The 19,689-nt window shown below is 36.8% G+C and overlaps 2 protein-coding genes across 3 annotated transcripts in view; one reads left to right on the forward strand and one right to left on the reverse strand.

Moving 5' to 3' along the window:
- The window catches only part of arhgap23b (Rho GTPase activating protein 23b), a 30,162-nt gene extending 24,834 nt beyond the window's left edge, over positions 1–5,328 (reverse strand). For both annotated transcript variants that reach the window (XM_060861123.1, XM_060861122.1), the window contains exon 1: positions 4,909–5,328. Coding sequence is in view for 1 of the 2 variants with exons in the window: in XM_060861122.1 (XP_060717105.1) it covers positions 4,909–4,917 (9 nt within the window). In the remaining variant the exon portion in view is untranslated. The remainder of the gene's footprint in view (positions 1–4,908) is intronic.
- A 2,931-nt stretch (positions 5,329–8,259) lies between these two features.
- Positions 8,260–19,676, forward strand: LOC132839954 (kelch domain-containing protein 1-like). The gene is made up of 13 exons (XM_060861176.1): positions 8,260–8,433; positions 8,608–8,678; positions 9,016–9,133; positions 9,375–9,487; positions 10,224–10,308; positions 10,381–10,479; positions 10,581–10,655; positions 10,851–10,909; positions 17,318–17,430; positions 17,505–17,577; positions 18,026–18,110; positions 18,832–18,911; positions 19,091–19,676. Exons 1-13 carry the CDS (start codon positions 8,317–8,319, stop codon positions 19,230–19,232), a joined length of 1,230 nt encoding a protein of 409 aa, XP_060717159.1. The 5' UTR covers positions 8,260–8,316; the 3' UTR covers positions 19,233–19,676.
- The last annotated feature ends 13 nt before the right edge of the window (positions 19,677–19,689 follow it).

The following is a 19,689-nucleotide window of genomic DNA, read 5'->3' on the forward strand; positions in this document are numbered from 1 at the left end:
GTTTAGTCTAGACAGAGTTAGAAAGTGATGAGTAGGGGATAGAGGCCTGGCGAAGCACAGCAGTGAAGGAATGGAAGAAGGGTGTGGATGGAGTGAGGGAGGGTTTCTGGGATTCCACATGCCACAGAGCTTTAATCCAGTCCATGAAAAGGGTCTCATTCCAGGTCCACCATTTAAAATATTTCTTATTAGTCTGGGATGATGTTACAGCTTAAGGGTTGATTTCTGCCCTGAGACAAGCAATCGGGTTACTTGTGTTTATTCCCACATTATAAAAAGAAAAAGTGTACATTGTTATGCATTACAGGGTTTTTATTGCTTTTTTGCATAATCAGATATACTTGCTTCTATAAATCCACTTTAACCTGTGAAACAGGGCAAGACTCAAGTTTATTTACAAATAGTCACTTCTGAATTTAAACACTGGTCCTACAATGGTTCATAGAGTAATATTTCTACAAAATTACTGACAGGAGGCTGAAGGCACATCTGTCAGTTTTCCAAACAGATTTTCTTAATACACATTTGGGAGAAGGATTAATGCATTTGTTTTGGTTTTCATCATGCTCAGTATATCCTCCAGGTCTTTTATACAAATAAGCAATATTTTTAAAAAAAACTAAAAAAAACACATACTATTATCACTGAATTATGAAGTGAGTTTATATGTGAATATATGTCATTCACGATACAATTCAAAGGCAAATGATGTTGTTGTTGTTGTGTAAGAGAAGTGGAACATCTGCCCTGTTCAGGACAGTGAGGTGGCATCCATCTGTCTATTTACAGAGCACTGGGGAGATGCTCCTAAATATATAATCACTAATCTTGTCAGCATGCCAGTCATGTATGCACATAATCACACTCTAGCCACAAGAGGGAACCAGAAAACAAACACAGGAAGCACAACACTAATAACACCAAGTGAAGTCACATGCATTATATATATATATATATATATATATATATATATATATATATATATATATATATATATATATATATATATATATGCTTAAAATAAAGAAATCTGAAAGGAAAAATAACCATTTTTCTAATGTTCTAATGTTACAAAACTACTAATAATTAAACATATGCCGTGTTTGTGGTGTGTGGTGAAGTGTTTAAGCCAACTTCAAACTCAGCCAACATGTGAGTTAGCTCTCATTTCCCGTGCAAAGACAGAAAAAGGAATTGTGCTGGAATCAGACAACCACAAAATCTCCCATATCGCTCATACTACACTCTTATTACATGCCACTTAGACCTGTACACTCTGACACATTGGGGTTGACATCAACTGGTAAATTATGTCTTAAATTTTAAAATGATAGATTTTATCTTGTTTTAATCTGTAGATGCTAATGAAGAAGGGATAGCTTTCAGAATTGACCAGCAGCAAAGAAAAGCTTTCTTGTGGAAATAAACATGATGAGCCTGTGATGGCATACCTTTTCAAATAATCGCCAAATTATAAATAATATCCCTTAATTAAAAATCGCTTACTGCACCTTTATTAGATAATTCATATTGACTTGAACAAATTATGGTTCGGTGTCTATATTCTTTTCTACTTGGAAATAACACCCCATAAATCCCCAGCCTGACGTGATACACTAGTTGAACGTATTAAATTTTGGGGAAAAATATGCAGCATGAATCTTTTACTTCTGCTGATATCTTTCAACAACATGGAATAACAGTGAGGCCAAGGAATGCATAGCACTCTTATCTGTTCAATGTTCATAGTTATCATTTTTAATGAATAGTAATAATTCAAAGACGCATAACTGTAGTGTATGGATGTGATTATGTGAGTTGTGTAAACATGTCAGTGTAAGAGCGCACACAGATTCCTGGTCACCCCCACAGACCCACAATGGTTATGCAATTGGCAGATTTAATCCTGCATCCTTAAGCCGCCCATATCTGCATTTGTTCCCTATTTTTCGACCTACCCCATTTATTCTACATTAGATCTAAACACAATCTCACAGAAGTCCACATTAACCCAACTACACACTACACAACCCTCGACTGCATGTCTCTCTCTCTCTCTCTCTCTCTCTCTCTCTCTCCCTCTGCTGTATCTGGAAAAAAAGCTCTCAATATACTGTGCCATGTTTATATCCTTGAAACAGCTTGCTTTGTTTTCTCACAGGGTCTGATTATTTTGAAAGAGACTGAAGCACATTTAACTGATTTTCTGGTTTTGTAATTCAAAGAATCAAATACTGTCTTATGCCTTGTTTTCTCATTTCTTTCAATCCAAGTTTTATAATCCTTATTGAATATTTACACTAGATTTCATCTGCTATAATGACTAGATATCACAATATTGTGCATTTTATCCATAAACACTGAGCACGATAAAAGCGTCAATAGTTGCACAAGCTTACACTTGAACCAGAGTGACAGGTTGTTTGTTTCAACACAGAAACACAGTCACTCCCTTTATAGACCTAGCAACATCAGATACACTCTGAAGATTTTACACACAGCACAGATCCTGATTTAGACATATGAGTTAAATTCCTTTAAGCCATTAGACTATGGTTAATGCACTGTAGAGATGTTTGCTTGACTGATCGTCCACTTTCAGGGAAAGAATAAAACTCTACCAAACAAAACATTCCTGAGGATATAAATACACATATACACCTCACCCACTTAGAACTCATAGATGCCAAGGCCAAGAGGAAAGTACCGTAAGATTATCACTTCCTTAAAAAAAACTTTACTTCAATAATTGACTCAACAGTAAACACTGAACTTCATGTCGAACCATTTAAATAGTCACAAAAACAGTCTGACACTTTTGTGCTTAAAACACAAGAACACCATTATTTGTCTTTCTATTGCAGTGTTTAGATGTGTGTAAGATATAAATAGAGACAGCTGTGCACCAAAATGAGACCCAATATTTCCCAGCGTTCACTTGCTATTTGTTGATGTGTCAATCACACAATAGATAGTTATACAGTGCTTAAACAGCGATGAAACACTATTATCGTTCTATTAGGGCTAAGCAACTAAAACTAAATGGAACTGGAAAAGAGCAAATCTTTTTGAAACAAACTCATTTTAGTTTCAGAGTCCAGCCTGCAGCATATACACAGAGATCATTACAGCAAATAAACAAACAGAGGGCACGCCACTTTGGAAAGCAGAATGTAGGGGGAAAGAATGCTTCTATTTCTAAACCTATTCAATACAACCCTGAACACAGGGATCTTAAACAGAGCTACTCAAGAAGTTACTGAGATGCATATGAAGCAAGCCTGCATTGTTTTCAGATTTGGATACAAAGTCTTGTGTCTGTGGTACGAGTGAAAAAAAGGGTGGATTTGGAAAGCAGCACAGAAGTTTTTTTAAACTCTGTGTAATGATGTGTTCTGTCTAGAGGAAAAAGGAGCAGAGGAAAATAGCAGAGAGAAAAAGAGTGACCATCTCAGAGAGCTAAAACACACGCCGTTTACATTTAGTAAGAAAGGGCCCATTGCCCCAGTCATGTCTAAGATAATTTATAGTGACAAGAAAGACAGACAGAAACATCCAATTTATGGTAAGAGAAATCTCATGAAAGAGAGAGAGATAATTGACAGCAGAAGATCTAAGAGACAGGATGAGTTAGATTAGACCCTTAGGATAGAGAGGTCCAAACTATAACGACTCAGCCTTCATCTCTCCTACACATGTGTGCATAAACACACTTACACACTCACTGCTCACATAATTGCCCTGTTTCTGTACTTAAGTGCATTGTGACTGATGTCTTTTCTTTTTACCCTGAAGTCTTTCCACTCTATCTTGCTGTCCATTTCCTCTCCACTCTTGCTCTTACAGCTTACCTTACTTTGACTGAAATCTTTTTTGCTCTCAGTTCCTAAATTCTGTCAGAGTGCATATAATGTCACCGATATCTCATGTTTGGACAGAATATTTGTGTAAGTTACAAACGTGAATTACAAAAAACATTAAAATACCATTCCAATAGCTTCATGTACAAGAATTGCAAATTGAAAACATGAAATAGACCTCACTCTCAAGTCTAAAAACATAATTTGAGAAAGTTTGCAAATCTACCCCTTATAGCACTTATATAACCCCCAGTTATATACAACTGACAATCTGTACAGGAATTCAGTAGTTCCATAAACACTGTTCACACCACATGCTAACAACAGGAACACAAAAAGAGGTGGGACCATGCTCAGTGAGCCAAGTTTCCCCAAAGCATCCTTGACCGCAGCACTAATGAAGTTACAACAATCACAATCAGTTTTTTCTCTGCATTCAGGGCCACTGAGGAAGTTCCTGTCCTGAAGGCGCCGGCGTGGCTTTACCTTAGAAAGTCTTGAGTTACCGTAATTATTAAATCATTATGTCTATGCTATTTTATGACACATGAGACATGTCCACATTAGTCGGAAATGTGGTTGCTGGGAAATACATATCGCTAAAATAGACACACCCATTTATATATCTATAGTCACACGTTGAGGTGCATACAGTCACAGATCGAACATCAGGTACACATCGAGCATCAAAAAACAACCTTAATACATACCATATATATATATATATATATATATATATATATATATATATATATATATATATATATATATATATATATATACAATATGTATATACTGTAACCAAACCAAATTCTCCCTAATCTACCTTCTTTTTACAGGTCACCCCTGTCCCTCTGTCAAGGCTAAAAACACACTGTTGCTCCAGTGACAGCCAGCAAGGCTCATCTGTATGCCTCTTGAGGGCACAACTATTAAAACGGTACCTTCAGTGAGTGTTATGGCTTCAGATGTTTACAATGTGAGTGTTTGTTCAAATGTGTATATCTCTATAAAGTAACAGCCACCATCCTCTGCTAAACCTTCTCACCTGGGCCATGTTTTCAGTGAGCTTGGTGAAGCTTCCTAGATGCTGGCATGGCAATGATCCTTGGCTGTTCTCTTCATACACGAGCTCCAGGTCAGGAGACACACTGTCATGTTCTGCACCCTTTCAAAAACACCAAGCTCTCCTGTCACTGTTCCTGTGTCTGTCCTTCTGTTTTCCTCCAGCAGCAAAGTCAACAATATCAGGAGCAATGTCAGGAGATCTTTCCTTGTTCTCTCCCTCTGATGTTTCTCCCTTTCTAGCACTCATTCAGATAGCAAAAGATGAGGTGATCTTTCTTTCCTTCCTTGAGGTCACAGGGAAGCGTAAACGACCGTCCTGCTCTTTCACACACTCCTCTTACTCATTTGCTTGCTCACTGTCACTAAGCTGGTTTCATCTCTGTGCCTCAGCTCTACACTCCCTTCCCTCCCTTGTTTCCCCTCCTCCCCACCCTTAGTACCCCTCCCCCTGCCTCCCTCCCTTCCTCTGATGGTACAGTACACACACACACACACACACACACACACACACACACACACACACACACAGCATTACCATCCTGAGAGAGGGGGATCAGAGGGAGAATGAGAGGATGTGTCATGTGACCCAATAGCAATGAGTCTATTGGATCTTGCAGCAGTTATCACGCCTATTCCTCCAAAGTGGTCACCGTTGACAACCACTACTACTGATCCTGTTGGTGTTATGGAGCCATATGGCTCCTAGATGTGATTCCAGCCCATCCTGTAATTATAGCCTGAGGTAGTATGGGTAATGCAGTTTTCAAAACATCTCTGGAATGGCCATTGAAAAACATCTTGTTTTTTTCTAAGGAAAATAGATTATCAACATAAATAACCAAAAAAATTTACTGACTGCATCTACATCACCTAACACCTACAGCTCTCCTCTCACTCATTTATTCCCTTATTCTTCATCTCACACACATTCTGAGGCACTCAGGACATCCTCTGGTGTTTCCTTCAAGCTCTATGACGGGAAACTCCCGGCCTTCAACAACAGGAAGCTCACTCCTATTGTGGCCCCATATATCCATTCACTACATAGCTCTGGCTCAAGAGAGTATTAAATTTGCCAGGGGAACAATTTTCATATGTTAAACCATATTTATGTTCATGATAAGGATTATTTATTAGAAGAAAACAATACTTATTGCTTTTATAGATAGTGAATATAGAATGAGGGCATTGCATGGACCTTCCTGGTCATGCTACTAAATAAGGAAAATAGAGCAGAAATTGGTATAATGACACATCCCTGTGCTCCAGTACCCATAGGAACAGTTTACCAGCCATACAGACCAAAAGACTTGATAAGATAGTGACATCTACTGGTCACCTAGGCTGCTTGCAGTAGGGTTGCCAGATTGGACAGATTCTTTCCCAACTGTTGGAAAAAGCCTGAAGCTACGCTGGAACATAAATCCAGAAAGCCATAGAATTTTTTAGAGCTATGTCGTTGGAAGTCGGTAACTCTTATTAAAAATGAATGGTCTCCAATCCCTGTTGCTATGTGTGAACATGTGCAATAAACTTATAATGTGCTTTAGACATTTTTAATTTGGGAAATGTATACCGTGACAGCACGTTCTCATAATATATCTGTAACTAGTATAGTACATGTTTAAGACCTAGGGAGCACTGATTGCATGGTGATTGCATGATGATCATAATGACAGCTAAAGAAAACCAGAATTGTGAAGTTTTTTAATGCATGCAAATAATTCTGAGATAAATAACACCTATATCTGTCTGAATTAAAGTACAGCAGAATACACTGAATACAGCTGTAACAGTTTTAGATTTGCTACATAAAATGTTTTCCCTTCCTTTATCTGCTAACCAGCAAAATCAAAGCCAAAACCATGGCTCTCTTTCATGCCTGTTTTTGACCATAAGCATGTAAAGACACTTTGTGCATTGGGTACAATTGCTCCCATGTCAGAGACAGATGTGTATTTTTGTTCTAATATACACCAGGAGTTCCCAAAACAGAACTTTTTATTCATGAACGTTCCACTTCCAGCACACATTAGGACTAATGCTATATGGTCTATAGGATGATTTTGTTTTTAAGTTTGATGTTTGGATTAAACCGATACAATTCAAGTGACTAAAAGCTATAAGAACTCAATAATAAATGTTTTCCACCACTGAATCCAAAACACCAAATAAAAAGATCACACACCCCCTAGCTATACTTCACAAATGCCTGGGGTTCCCTGGCATATAACGACACCTTGTGATTCCTTGTAGCAAAAATGACATTAAGACAAAGGTGAACTGCATCATTTGATTGAATGATCTTTGTGTAACATAATATGCTGGACAGATGCTGCTTTTAAATGAACATTGATTAATCAATGAATTAAGGTATGAATAGGGTGCACTAATTTCATGGTGATTGCATGATGATTATAATGACAGCTAAAGAAAACCAGAATTGTGAAGTTTTAATGCATGCAAATAATTCTGAGATAAATAACACCTATATCTGTCTGAATTAAATGTGCAGCCGTGGTCAGTACATCAAAGTACAAAATAACTTTTTGTTTAATTCATTAATGAATGACTCAATCAATGAATTAATTGACTGATTCATTAATTAATGAGTTAAACAAAAGGTTCTTCTTTGGCCAGAATGAGCTACATTTTTATTAATAGCATAAACACAGGTTTTGCTCCCTTTCAGCTGGAATGTCACTATCAACCTAAAAGGTCAAAATGTTTCTATCAACCTTTATAACGTTTGTTTCCTATATTTATACTTCTGTATTATTACTATGCACCAACACACCATGACAATTTCCTGTACATAGACCCTACAGTACCTGATTCTGATTCTAATTCTAAACTTCTCTAACAGTCTCCAATAACACGTTGCTTGTAGGCTACAGAACACACCATATATTTATATGCCTACGACAAACAGTCTCTAAAACAGTATTGCCTGCTGCAGTAACTGTGCGTTCACTCGCACCGCTTGTTCCAGGATTGTCCAAGATTCTCCAAACAAGACGCGTAAATCTATGTAATTTCTCCCAGAACGAAAGCAAGTTTGCTTCTGATATTTAAACTGTGTGGTTAATATTTTCATAATGAATCAATTAATTAATTAGATCCACTGTACAATATTTACATTCCGTGTGTGTGAGCAGAGCAGCCTTATGGAAGGAAAAGGAGTTTCCCATACAGTGTGTTTATTTATTTCTTTACTCAGACGTGTAGAATTCCTTCTTATATGTATTAGGTACTCAGTTGTTTGTAACCAGAGGTGGCGTACTGTGTTGACATAGATTTTATACAGTAAAGTGGTATGCAGTTTGTGCATAAAGTCTGCGCCTAATTCCTCTTCCTGGTATGATGGCTTTACAGTAGCTCATCATCCATGGACATCGTTACCGAGTTACCCGACTCCGAGTCGCACCTGATGGCGGCTCCAGGGCGCAGTGATCATGTAGCATTGCTGCTGGGAAATGTGATGTACGTCTGGGGTGGTTTAAAGGTGAGACGAATCACAAGTAGAGTGTTTTTGTTTCATATCCGTCCTCAGTAAAAGTTAGAGAGTAATGCGAAGTATACCTAATAGTAGTGGTTCCGACAAAAATGTCATTTCTTGTTATGTTGGATGCTCTTAAAAACTGAATATATAAAATTTGCTCCGATTTGCTGTTTGCAGTGTGAGGGTATGGACGAAATCGCGTTACCCACTAACGAAATCTGGCTGTACGATCTGGAAAGTGGAGTCTGGTGAGTTGGAAAACAACTCACCTTTCAGGTTTTTCTGCAACTTGAAATCCTATCTAATTACTCAGGACATAGCATGATAAGTTATGAGATAAGTTATAATGAATGCACTCAAATGTGATCTTTACATTTCAACTGGAATAATAAAACCTTTTAAAATATGCCTTTAATAGCTTCATAACATATTTTAAGATGACTATCCTTCCTAAGCTTTGGTTATGTCACCAAAGGCAATAACAATAAAGACAAACAACAATTTTCCCTGAAGACTCTCTCTCTCTCTCTCTCTCTCTCTCTCTCTCTCTCTCTCTCTAATGTTTGTGTGTGTGCCATGCATAAGGTCTTGCAAGGAAATGGGTGGAGAGTTGCCTCCCCAGCTTTTCCAGACATGCGGCTCACTTCTCAATGGTATTTTTTATGTTTTTGGAGGCAGAGACGATGACGTATACTTGAACCAGGTAAGCTTTTCTTTAACTCCAGGGGTGGTGTCACAATAGCCCCAGAGCAACACAGCTGAGAGGAATATCCCATTAGCACAGAAGTAGTCCAACATGTTTGTTAAGGCTAGATGCTTAGGCCTTGTTGCAAAACTCACTGACCAAACATACCAAAAGCAGTTAGAAACCACATTCACCCTGTTTTTTAAGGGTAATTTTAGTTGTTGTTTTTAAATGTATAACCAGTTGGTTATCTTGGCAGATGTATTATGTAGACTTGCAAGATGGAAATTACACATGGAAGAAATTAAATGCCTGGGTTGGAACCCCTCCTTCACCCAGAGACAGACACTCCTGCTGGATCTACATGAACAGGTAGTGCAAGGGCTCCAAGCAAAATAATAATTCTCTTGAGATTAGTATGTACTCATAAGCTTATGGAGGGATGATATGACATGGAAATTTAATTATTACTCTGTTTGTTAAAAACACAGACACAATCATGCCTTTAATTAAATAGCAATGATAAATCTGATTCTACCTGTCTAGCTTGTTGTTTAAGCTTCATATCAGCTATGAAGCGTAATAATCCCAAATGGCAACAGTGACTTTCCTCTAACAGCAAGTTAACCAATTGCATTAAAGTCACTCATACCCTAGTGTATGGCTCAAGCGGCTCAAGGCCGGTCCTAGACTATGGAACTCCCTGCCATTAGAGATTAGGACGGCACCCTCCATTTCTATTTTTAAGTCCATGCTAGTGACCCACCTATTTTCTCTAGCCTTTCCATGATTGTCCAGGGGTTTATGTTTGTTTATATTTTATGGTTTATATTTATATCACTTTCTTTTAAACTGGTTATTTTATTTTGTCTACTTTTTTAATAATTCTTATTTTAGTTTTTTTGAACTCTATTTTATTGTGTATGTTTGTATTTTAAGTGTATGTGTAATGTCAAACGCACTGTGAAGCACTTTGGTCAGCCGTGTGACTGCTTGTAAATGTGCTATATAAATAAAGTTGAACTTGAACTTGAACTCATACATATGTCTACTGTACTCTGTTTCATGTATGTAGAATTATAGTGGTATTTCTGTTATATTTGTCTAGACTCATCTATTTTGGTGGATATGGGTACAAAACAATTCAAGAGACCATCAACAACGAAAGATTTGCAATAGAGGTGACAACAATGGTAAGGATAAACACAGTTGTCCCACAAATGAATGTACATTGAGTTGCCTAAGAAATCTCACTTTCTATTTAGGGGCCAAATGATGTTTTGTCTCGCCACCTTTGGGGTTGGAATAATGAGGTTCATATATTTGAGCCCAACACAGCTACATGGACTGTACCCGAAACCCAGGTAAAGGGCCCCATGCTAGCAACAGTCCTAGAACCCAAAAACAAGACAGTTAATCACAATTGTACAAATAGGTGATGATTTATTTTGTTTGTCTATGGCAGGGCGAGCCACCTAAACTAAAGGCTTCCCTTTCTAATGCCATTCTTGGCAGCAGGGGCTACATTTGTGGTGGTTTGGTAAGTGAATTTTTATACTTTTTATTATGCCAAACAAATTTTTATTAGAATTTTAGACTGTTCCATTCTTAAATGACTACTTTATCTGACAAACTTTAACTTGCTAATGACACACTTATATGGATTGTAGATGTTGGATAAAAGCAATACACTTCCTCATTAGTACTACTTACAAAAAAGCTCATTTTCATTCAGGAAACACAGACTTTAGAAATCCACTGTTTAGACCTGGACACATGGACATGGATTCAAATGTGAGTACTTTTTACCTTTTCCTGGCATTCATGGTGGTGGCAATGGAATACTCTGCCATCATCAATGTAATCTCTATTTACTATATACACTCTATTTAGTTGTTGTTGTGAATGGGCTATTACCAAGGACAAGGATCTCAATGTGTTGTACTGTACTGAGAAAGAAGCCTGCTTACTCAACACACCAAGTTTGGGATTCTTGGGAAACATTTGTTTTTGATATAATGCTTTTGGGTTATTTGTATTCTACCAAATCAATAGAAATCAGTAAAATTCTTTTCCATTTTTCAGAGAAATGGGACTATATTTTTAGTGTAGTCATGTAGACGGAATTTTTGCAACAACAACAAAACAACAGATATGGTTAGCAGCAGAAATTCATTCAATAGAAGTTCATTCAGTAGCATTCAGGTTATCAATAAACTGGTTGGAGCGTATCTATATAGCAAGTCTTCTTCTATTCACAACCTTGCTGCTCCAACTTCTGCGTGTCACAGCAGGTCCCCTCTGCCTGTCTTATGTTGTTCTCCATCTGTTGCATCCTTTTAACAATGTCTTCAGGTTTTAGGGATGAGGCTCACAAATCCATTCAAATGTTTCACCTTTGGTTGTCTGAGAATTTTTTTTATATTTAGTAAAAAAACAAAACAAAGCGGTTTGCTAATGAACAAAGCAACTGATTCACACTGCTATCTCATAGACAACATCATTCAAATGGTGATTTTCAATTTCAACAGAGACATGCCATTTCAGTTTCCCCTGGAATGTGCATAAATTGCAGAACAAATTAAAAACATGGATAACGGAATACAAGAACAGCTTTATCCAACAATGTTTTTTTTTATTGATTTTCCAATAAAACTAACCATAACCAATAACCAAATTACAAAAATTGTATCACCAAAAGGAGAATAAATTACAAAAACCTTCCAGATATGTTAATCAAAACAACAACAATTAAAATAAAACAAAACAGAACAAAAATGTCACACTCAAAACCTTATTACATGCATGTAGGTGCCCACATCTCTTCAAATTGCTGTAATTTACCCCTTGTAATGTACGTTAACTTCTCTAAAGTAACACACATTGCCATCTCCTTGATCCAAGAGTATGCAGAAGATATTTCAGTCTCTTTCCAGCTCAAAGCAATCATCCTCCTGGCCTGCAGAAGACCAAAGTCGATAAGAGTCCTCTGATTGTTATTGATAGAAAGATCTGGGTATATCCCCAGAATACAAAGTTTTGCAATGCATGGTATTTGAGTTTTTATGATGTTACTTAGGGTACTGACAACCATTTTCCAAAAATTTACCAATTTAGTGCACTCCCATACACGATAAATTAAAGTTCCCTTCTCAATTAAACATTTCACACATGTGTCTGGAATGTCCGGGGACCATTTGTTAAGCATTTCAGGGGTTATATATGTCCTCATCAACCATTTATGTTGCAATAACTTCATTCTTGTATTAATCGTTTGTATTTGAGCTTTTAAGCATGCTTGTGACCAATCAGTTTCCTCGATATCCTCTTTAATATCTAAACTCCAAGCCCTCATTCTATCTTTACTGGATTCCTTATCATATGAGATAAGTGTAGCATATAATATAGAAATGTGATGCTTCCCATGTCCATGTTTAACCATAATATTCTCCAGACAGGACAGCAGCGGTTCCCGAAGGGCATCACAATGCTTTGATGAAATAAAATGTTTCAATTGTAAATACTTAAAAAAATGTTTTTGAGGTATTGAATATTTCAAACTCAGGTCATTAAATGTTAACAGAATTCCTTTGTCATATAAATCTCCAATTTTTTGCACACCTCTACCAGCCCAATCCTTAAAACCGCCGTCTGCCCTGCCCTGAATGAACTGTGCATTACTCCAAATAGGAGAGAACTGAGAAATAGAAGGTGTGTCACCAATATGTTTGTGAGCTTTGAACCATATATCAATGGTATTTTTTAGGAAAGGATTTGTTTGTTTTTTAAAGTCTTTGGATCTGATGAATATAAGTATAATCTTAATGGGAGCTTAGATATTGTTTGTTCAATAGAAACCCAGGCTGGAGGAGACTGTGTGAGGAAGTAAAACATAGCACATCGAAGCTGAGCGGCCCAGTAGTACCACTGTAAACTCGGTATCTGTAAACCACCTCTGTCATATGGAGGATACAATAGTCTAAGCCTAAGTCTAGGTTTTCTATTGTTCCAGATAAACCTACAAAGAATCTTGTTAATTTCCTTAAAAAAATGATTTGGCAGTGGCAGTGGAAGTGACTGAAACAGGTATAAAAATTTCAGCAGAATTACCATCTTAATTAAATTAATTCGGCCAATCATCGATATGGGCATTTTTGTCCATTTTTCAATTGATTCACATACTTTACCCATTAACGGATCATAATTTGCTTTAATTTTATTAATTTGGGGGGTAATCTTAACTCCAAGATACGTAAATCCTTCTCTTGCCTTAAAAAATGGCGATCTTATGACTGGATTACTCCTTTCCTCCTGGTTTAGGAAGAGTATGGAAGATTTTGTGTCATTAATATTATATCCCGAAAACTTACCAAACCTATTAAGTAATTGTAATATTGCTGGTATGCTAGTTGATAATTTGGACAAGAAAAGTATCACATCATCTGCATATAGCGATATTCTATGTTCTTGGTCTCCAATAGTAATTCCTGACAGATTTGCTTCATTTCGAATAGATATGGCTAGCGGCTCAATGGCCAGAACAAACAATAATGGGGACAGAGGGCAGCCCTGACGGGTTGATCTTTCTAGGGTTATTTGGCTTGATAAATTGTTATTAGTCCTTACACATGCCACAGGTTCAGTGTATAGTAACTGTATCCATTTTAAAAACTTTCCCCCAATTCCATATCTCGGCAATACATTGAACAAATAGGGCCACTCTATTCTATCAAATGCCTGTTTTGCATCTAAAGACTATAGTGCATTGTCTCTGGCATTATTATTACAGTGAATTATATTAATGTTCTTATACTGATATTATATTAATATCTAATGTTATGAAAGCCCTGACAGCTCTTTACAAATCCATTCTGATCATTATGCACTAAAAAAGGGACATATGGATCTAGTCTTTTAGCAACAACCTTAAATTACAAGAACAGCTTTAGTAAGACTTTCTGTCATGTCTAGCTCATCTTTGTACTTTTATTTGTAAAACATTGTCACATTTTTAAATGTTTTTGAAGGAATTTAATACTCTACCGATGCATGCTTGAAAAAAACAAAACTGAAATAGTTATTTAACAGTGAAACAAACATTACTGTAATATACACTTGCAGAGCAGTTTATTAGGACCACAACATTAATAGTGGGAAGGGATTCCCTTTGCTCAAAAAACAGCCTCAATACTTTTTGCCATGGATTCAACAAGATGCTGTGAATGTCCACAATTGTTTTTATCTGAATTACTGTAGACTTTCTGTCAGCTCAAACCAGTCTAGCCATTCTCTGTTGGTGTCTTTTATCAACAAGGTGTTTCTGCTTTCAGAACTGGTTCTCACTGGATGTTTTTTCTTTATTGCACATGTCTGAGGCTAAGAGAGTAATGCTTTTGGTTACTGATAGAGTATGGATCTTTCTTAGCACTCTATTGAAGGTTAGTCTTCTATGGCTTGTAAGATTAATACACCATCCTTTTCTTAATTTCCATTCTTTATTTCATTATCCTATATTTTTAGTGAAAATGAAGCACTTAGCCGTTAGCTCTTTTAACAGCTTACACTGGATTTTGTTTCACTAGTATGTAGCTTTTGATTAATACATTTTAGATTACTGTAGTGATCCATAGTCTTTGAGCTACTAATTAGGGCAAATCCTAGCACTATCAGAATTGTGCTAACAACACAGTGTATGTAGTGTTGGTTAAAATATAAACATAGATGTTCGTATATTAGCAAGTAATTGATAACATTAAGTGCTTTTAGTTAGCATATATAGTGTCGCTTGAAAGTTTGTGAACCCTTTAGAAATGTATATATTTCTGCATAAATATGACCCCAAACATCAGCAGACTTTCACAGAAGTCCCAGAAGCAGACAAAATGAACCCAATCAAACATAGTAGACACAAATATTATACTTGGGAATTTTGTTATTCAGGAAAATGTTCCAATATTATAAATCCGTAAGAGGGCAAAATCATGTGAACCTCTAGGATTATTATTTACTTTCAAGGTCAAATTCGAGTCTGTCTGATTTCAGTCAATGGGGTGACAATCTCTGAAGGTCTCTATGAGTGCCTTATTTTATTAAGAAGAGAGATATATCAAAGTCTGATGTTCATAGTGCATTTTTGTGGAAGTGGACCATGGCAAAAACAAGGGAGATTTCTGAGGCCTTCAGAACCCTCTACCCTCCCCAGAAGTAATCAACCAACAAACATCACTCCAAATGCAAGACTTATGATAGTATGCTGAGTCAGAAAGGAATACAAGGTAACTTCTAAGCAACTAAAGGCCTCTTTTACTTTGGCTAATGTTAATGATCATGAGTCTGCCATCAGGTGAACACTGAACAACCTTGAGTTGTTAACAGAGTTGCAAGGAGAAAGCCACTACTCTCCAAAAAGAACATTGAAAGTGAAGTGACATACGGCTAAGTATGGTGACCCATACTCAGAATTTGTTCTCTGCGTTTAACCCATCCAAAGTGCACACACACAGCAGTGAACAAACACACACCGTGAACACACACCCGGAGCAGTGGGCAGCCATTTATGCTGCGGCGCCCGGGGAGCAGTTGGGGGGTTCAGTGCCTTGCTCAAGGGCACCTCAGTCGTGGCCGGCCCGAGACTCGAACCCACAACCTTACGGTTAGGAGGCAGACTCTCTAACCATTAGGCCACTACCCACGAATATCGCTAAAGATCATGCGGACAAGCCGAGGACTATTGGAAGAGAAAATTTGTGAAGGGGTGGGACCAAAATAAAACTTTTTCTCATAAAAAATTCAGAAGGTTTATTTTGGGAGAAAGGAAAATAATGAATTCCACCATATGAACCTTATACCTTCTGTGAAACATGGTGGTGGTATTATCATGCTATTGGCCTGCATGGCTGCATCTGGGCCAGAACAGTTTGCCATCATTGATGGAACAATGAATTCAGAATTATGCCAGTGAATTCTAAAGGAAAATGGCAGGACAGCTGTCCATGAAGTGTATCTCAAGAAAAAAATTAGGTCATACACCAAGACAAGGTTATCTCATTCCTCAGTACAGAAATGAGATAACATTCTTACAATACATTGTGGCAGGACTGATGAACAGTTACTCTTTACTTGCAGTTATTGATTCACAAGGGCTCACATACTTTTGCAAGTCATAGATATGTAATGCTGGATCATTTAATGAATAAATGTAGGAGTATAATATATTTGGCTCATTCATTTGATTGCATTCACTTTGTTTACTTTTAGGACTTGGGTGAAAATCTGATGATGTTTTTGGCATATTTATGTAGAAATAAAGAAATTTCTAAAGAGTTTGCAAACTTTTAAGCGACAGTGTATACTGTGAGAGAAAAAGCCAAGCTGTCATGAGCTTCTTTACTTCTGAATATACACTGAACATACACTTCTGTTAGTGATATTATGTATGGCTCAGTAGCAGGTCCACAAATACACCTTTGCCTTGAAGAGACAATGTTGTTGAATGTTGTAGTTAATTAGTAACATGTTAAAATTAATGCAGGACTTCTACTGGTTGCAACATTTCTATAAGAAAAAAACTTAATGGTTTGCTAAAACAGAGAACCATCTAGAATCACATCACATGTCTGTCTCTCTCTATTACTTCCTATTGAATTTCTGTGCATATGAGCGCTAAAAAAATCTACACAAAAAAAGAGGAAGGTGCTTTTAATATTGTTTACTTACTGTAATGTCTCTAGTTAGACAATGTTTTGGTGGATTTTGGTGGGGATTTTCAGGGTTAGCCTTCGAGCAAAAAGCCAGAAAGACTCAACTTCTCAGCTGTATGTTTTCATTCTACTGTGCCTCATTTGTAAAATGATTTAAATAAAGCATCTACTAAGAGAGGATGTTTGTTAGCTGATTTGAATAAAGCATCTGCTAAAAGAACATTTTAACACCACATTAATGTGTGAAGATAGGACTTACTGCTGTTTCATGATTCTTCTTACAGTGCAGGTTGGCACATCATCTGATGACCATTTAATGTGCCATTTTACTGCCATCGTGAATTATTTTACTGTTTTATGGCTTTTCAACAGGAAGCATCTGTCCTGCTCTACACGCACCTGATGCATAGGATATAGGGAAGGCTTAAGGAAATAGGGCCCTAGGAATATGTTGTAAAACACACAATGTGTCTAAACAAGGTGTATTTGTTTATGTCCTCAGAGAGCCTTTGGCCCCCCCCCACCCGATACAACGCTCCCTACACACACTCACCCCGACTTCAGACCACACGCTGTTCCTCTTCGGTGGGCTCAGCATGTCTGGACAGGTTCTCAGTAAGTTCAAATATCAAAGGCTAAAATTTTTATGTATGATATATTTTAGAATGCTGTAATTCTTTCGTGTACAGGTGATGGCTGGGAATTTGACACAGTGAAGAAAGAATGGATAGAGAAGCCACATCCTTACAAAAATAAACCCAGGTAGGACTTATTGTAGCGTAACAGAGACTTCGTAATCTACCCAGAGCCGACAAATTGTTTAATGACGTATTTGTGTACTGCAGACATCAGAAAGTCATATCTAAAAATTTTATGTGCAGATCTTACATTTTCTTTGTTTTGGTAAGCACTGTGTTTGTGGTCTGCACGTTAGCCTATAGTTAGCAGCATCTATAACAGACAGTAAGGATTATTAAACTTTAAAATAATTTTATAATCATTAATAACCTATTAGTATTTATTAAAAATGTGAATTTGCTAAAACCATATGAACCAAATGTAGGCATGTGAAAAGTTGTGATGTCACATCAGCTTTTGGTCTGACATTGCCCCCTTGTGGGACCCCTGAGGAGTTTCAATATAACTTGAGTATTTGGTTTGTAGTTATCTGACCATGGATTTTTTGTCGAATTATTAAATCTGTCCCCAGGTTTTGGCACTCAGCAGTACAGGGAATGGACTACGATGTGTTGGTTTATGGAGGAAGTCAAGAAAACGTTTATACCATTGATACGGTATGTATAATTTCCTGAACAAACGGATCAGGAATTGTCAGTAAAAAGAAATAAATCCCAGTATTATGATTATCAGATTAAAGAGGGAAATCATTAAAGAAGACGGAATCACAGGAGACAGATTTAGTGCATGGTGAAAAGGACTGAGAGTGCATTGATATGAAAATCAATCAGGATGAAAGATGGTGCAATAAAAAAAACAGACAGCAGCTTAAAGCACAGTCAGGAGTTCAGTCTCAAATAATCCGCCACCAGATTATAGAGAGGCCTTGACTGGGAGGCAGCCATGTTTAGATTTTGTTTTAGATTTCAGTTTCCCTTGTGTTCCCATGTTTTTTTTTTCCTCTCACAGTCCTTACTGTAGTTTTCTGGATTTGATCTCAGCCATTTTCTGTTGGAATTAAAACAGCTGCAGCTGATAACAAAGTCTGACTAATTTGGACATTTTATAATCTTTAATAAAGAGAGTCAGCGATTACGTTCTACCGACTCTGCATTTTTGTCACCTAAAATTAGACTTCGCATTTGCACATTCAGCAATGGAAAGCACTGAATTATTTGACAGATAAAACTCTTCAGCCAGGGTTTTGAGACCCAGTAAGTTTTACCTTTAGTTTAGTAAATTGTGCTGTGCTTCACACTATAGAGGAAATAAGCTTTAATTCAACCATTGGATCATCTGATCCATTTCTCAGTAACTGAAAGTGATTTCTTTTCTCAGATTACAGTACTCCGATCTCGTTCAGTGACTCACAGTGGGAATGTACTGGTGTTTCAGAGCCAGCCGTATTCACTAACAAGGCAGGTTTTATAAACCAACTCAGTTCAACACTTATCTTACCCTATATGTAATCTAAACCTTTCTTTATTGACTGGTGTCAATTTTAATGTCTTCACCCTGCATGCAATGAGATCAAGCATGAATTTAAGAACATGAGAAAGTTTCTTTGGTCTTAATATTTTGTTTTTCCTCATCATAGATTATGTGAAGACTGTATAGGCAAACATGGATCCGTTTTACAGGAGAAGGTGTCATCTTTACCACCCAAAATTCAGGAGACCGTTAACAAGAGGATGCATTACTTCAAAACAAAAATGCAAAAGAAAAATAGATCTGCTTGAGTAGTATCCCATTGTATGGACTTGAACATACTGTATAGGATTTGCACATATAGTTATTCATTTAGTGACAACATTTATTTTTGTTACACAACACGTTCTTAAGTATTAATGTTGTATATTCTTATTAGAATTGCCTTCAGATACTTGATTGAATTTTAGAGATGTGAATTTATTTGAAATAATTGTTTAAAATTGTATGTTCAGGTTTGGATAGGATATAGATCCTTTATGCCTTTTAATCAGGTTGCTTGAAGTTTGATGTTACATCATAATTTCAACATGAATTATTAATTTAAATAAAAAGAATTGAACTAAACATATCAATGTGGATAATTGTTTACATGTGAAAAGCTAGCTAAGTGGTTTGGACTGGAAAGGATTTTTAGCATCCTAGAGGGCTTTTTGTTTTTCCACTTTCAAAGCGATAGACATTTTATGGGCCCTTTGTTTATCATTA

The sequence above is a fragment of the Tachysurus vachellii genome, chromosome 2 (genome assembly GCF_030014155.1).
Source record: "Tachysurus vachellii isolate PV-2020 chromosome 2, HZAU_Pvac_v1, whole genome shotgun sequence".
Taxonomy (NCBI): Eukaryota; Metazoa; Chordata; class Actinopteri; order Siluriformes; family Bagridae; genus Tachysurus; species Tachysurus vachellii.

What these genes read in the sequence shown, in the direction of transcription:
- LOC132839954 (XM_060861176.1), top strand. Translation starts at nt 8,317, where the DNA reads ATGGACATCGTTACCGAGTTACCCGACTCCGAGTCGCACCTGATGGCG. An exon ending in CCTTACAAAAATAAACCCAG is followed by an intron (nt 17,578 to 18,025) that starts GTAGGACTTATT and finishes ATCTGTCCCCAG; the next exon opens with GTTTTGGCACTCAGCAGTAC. An exon ending in ACGTTTATACCATTGATACG is followed by an intron (nt 18,111 to 18,831) that starts GTATGTATAATT and finishes TTCTTTTCTCAG; the next exon opens with ATTACAGTACTCCGATCTCG.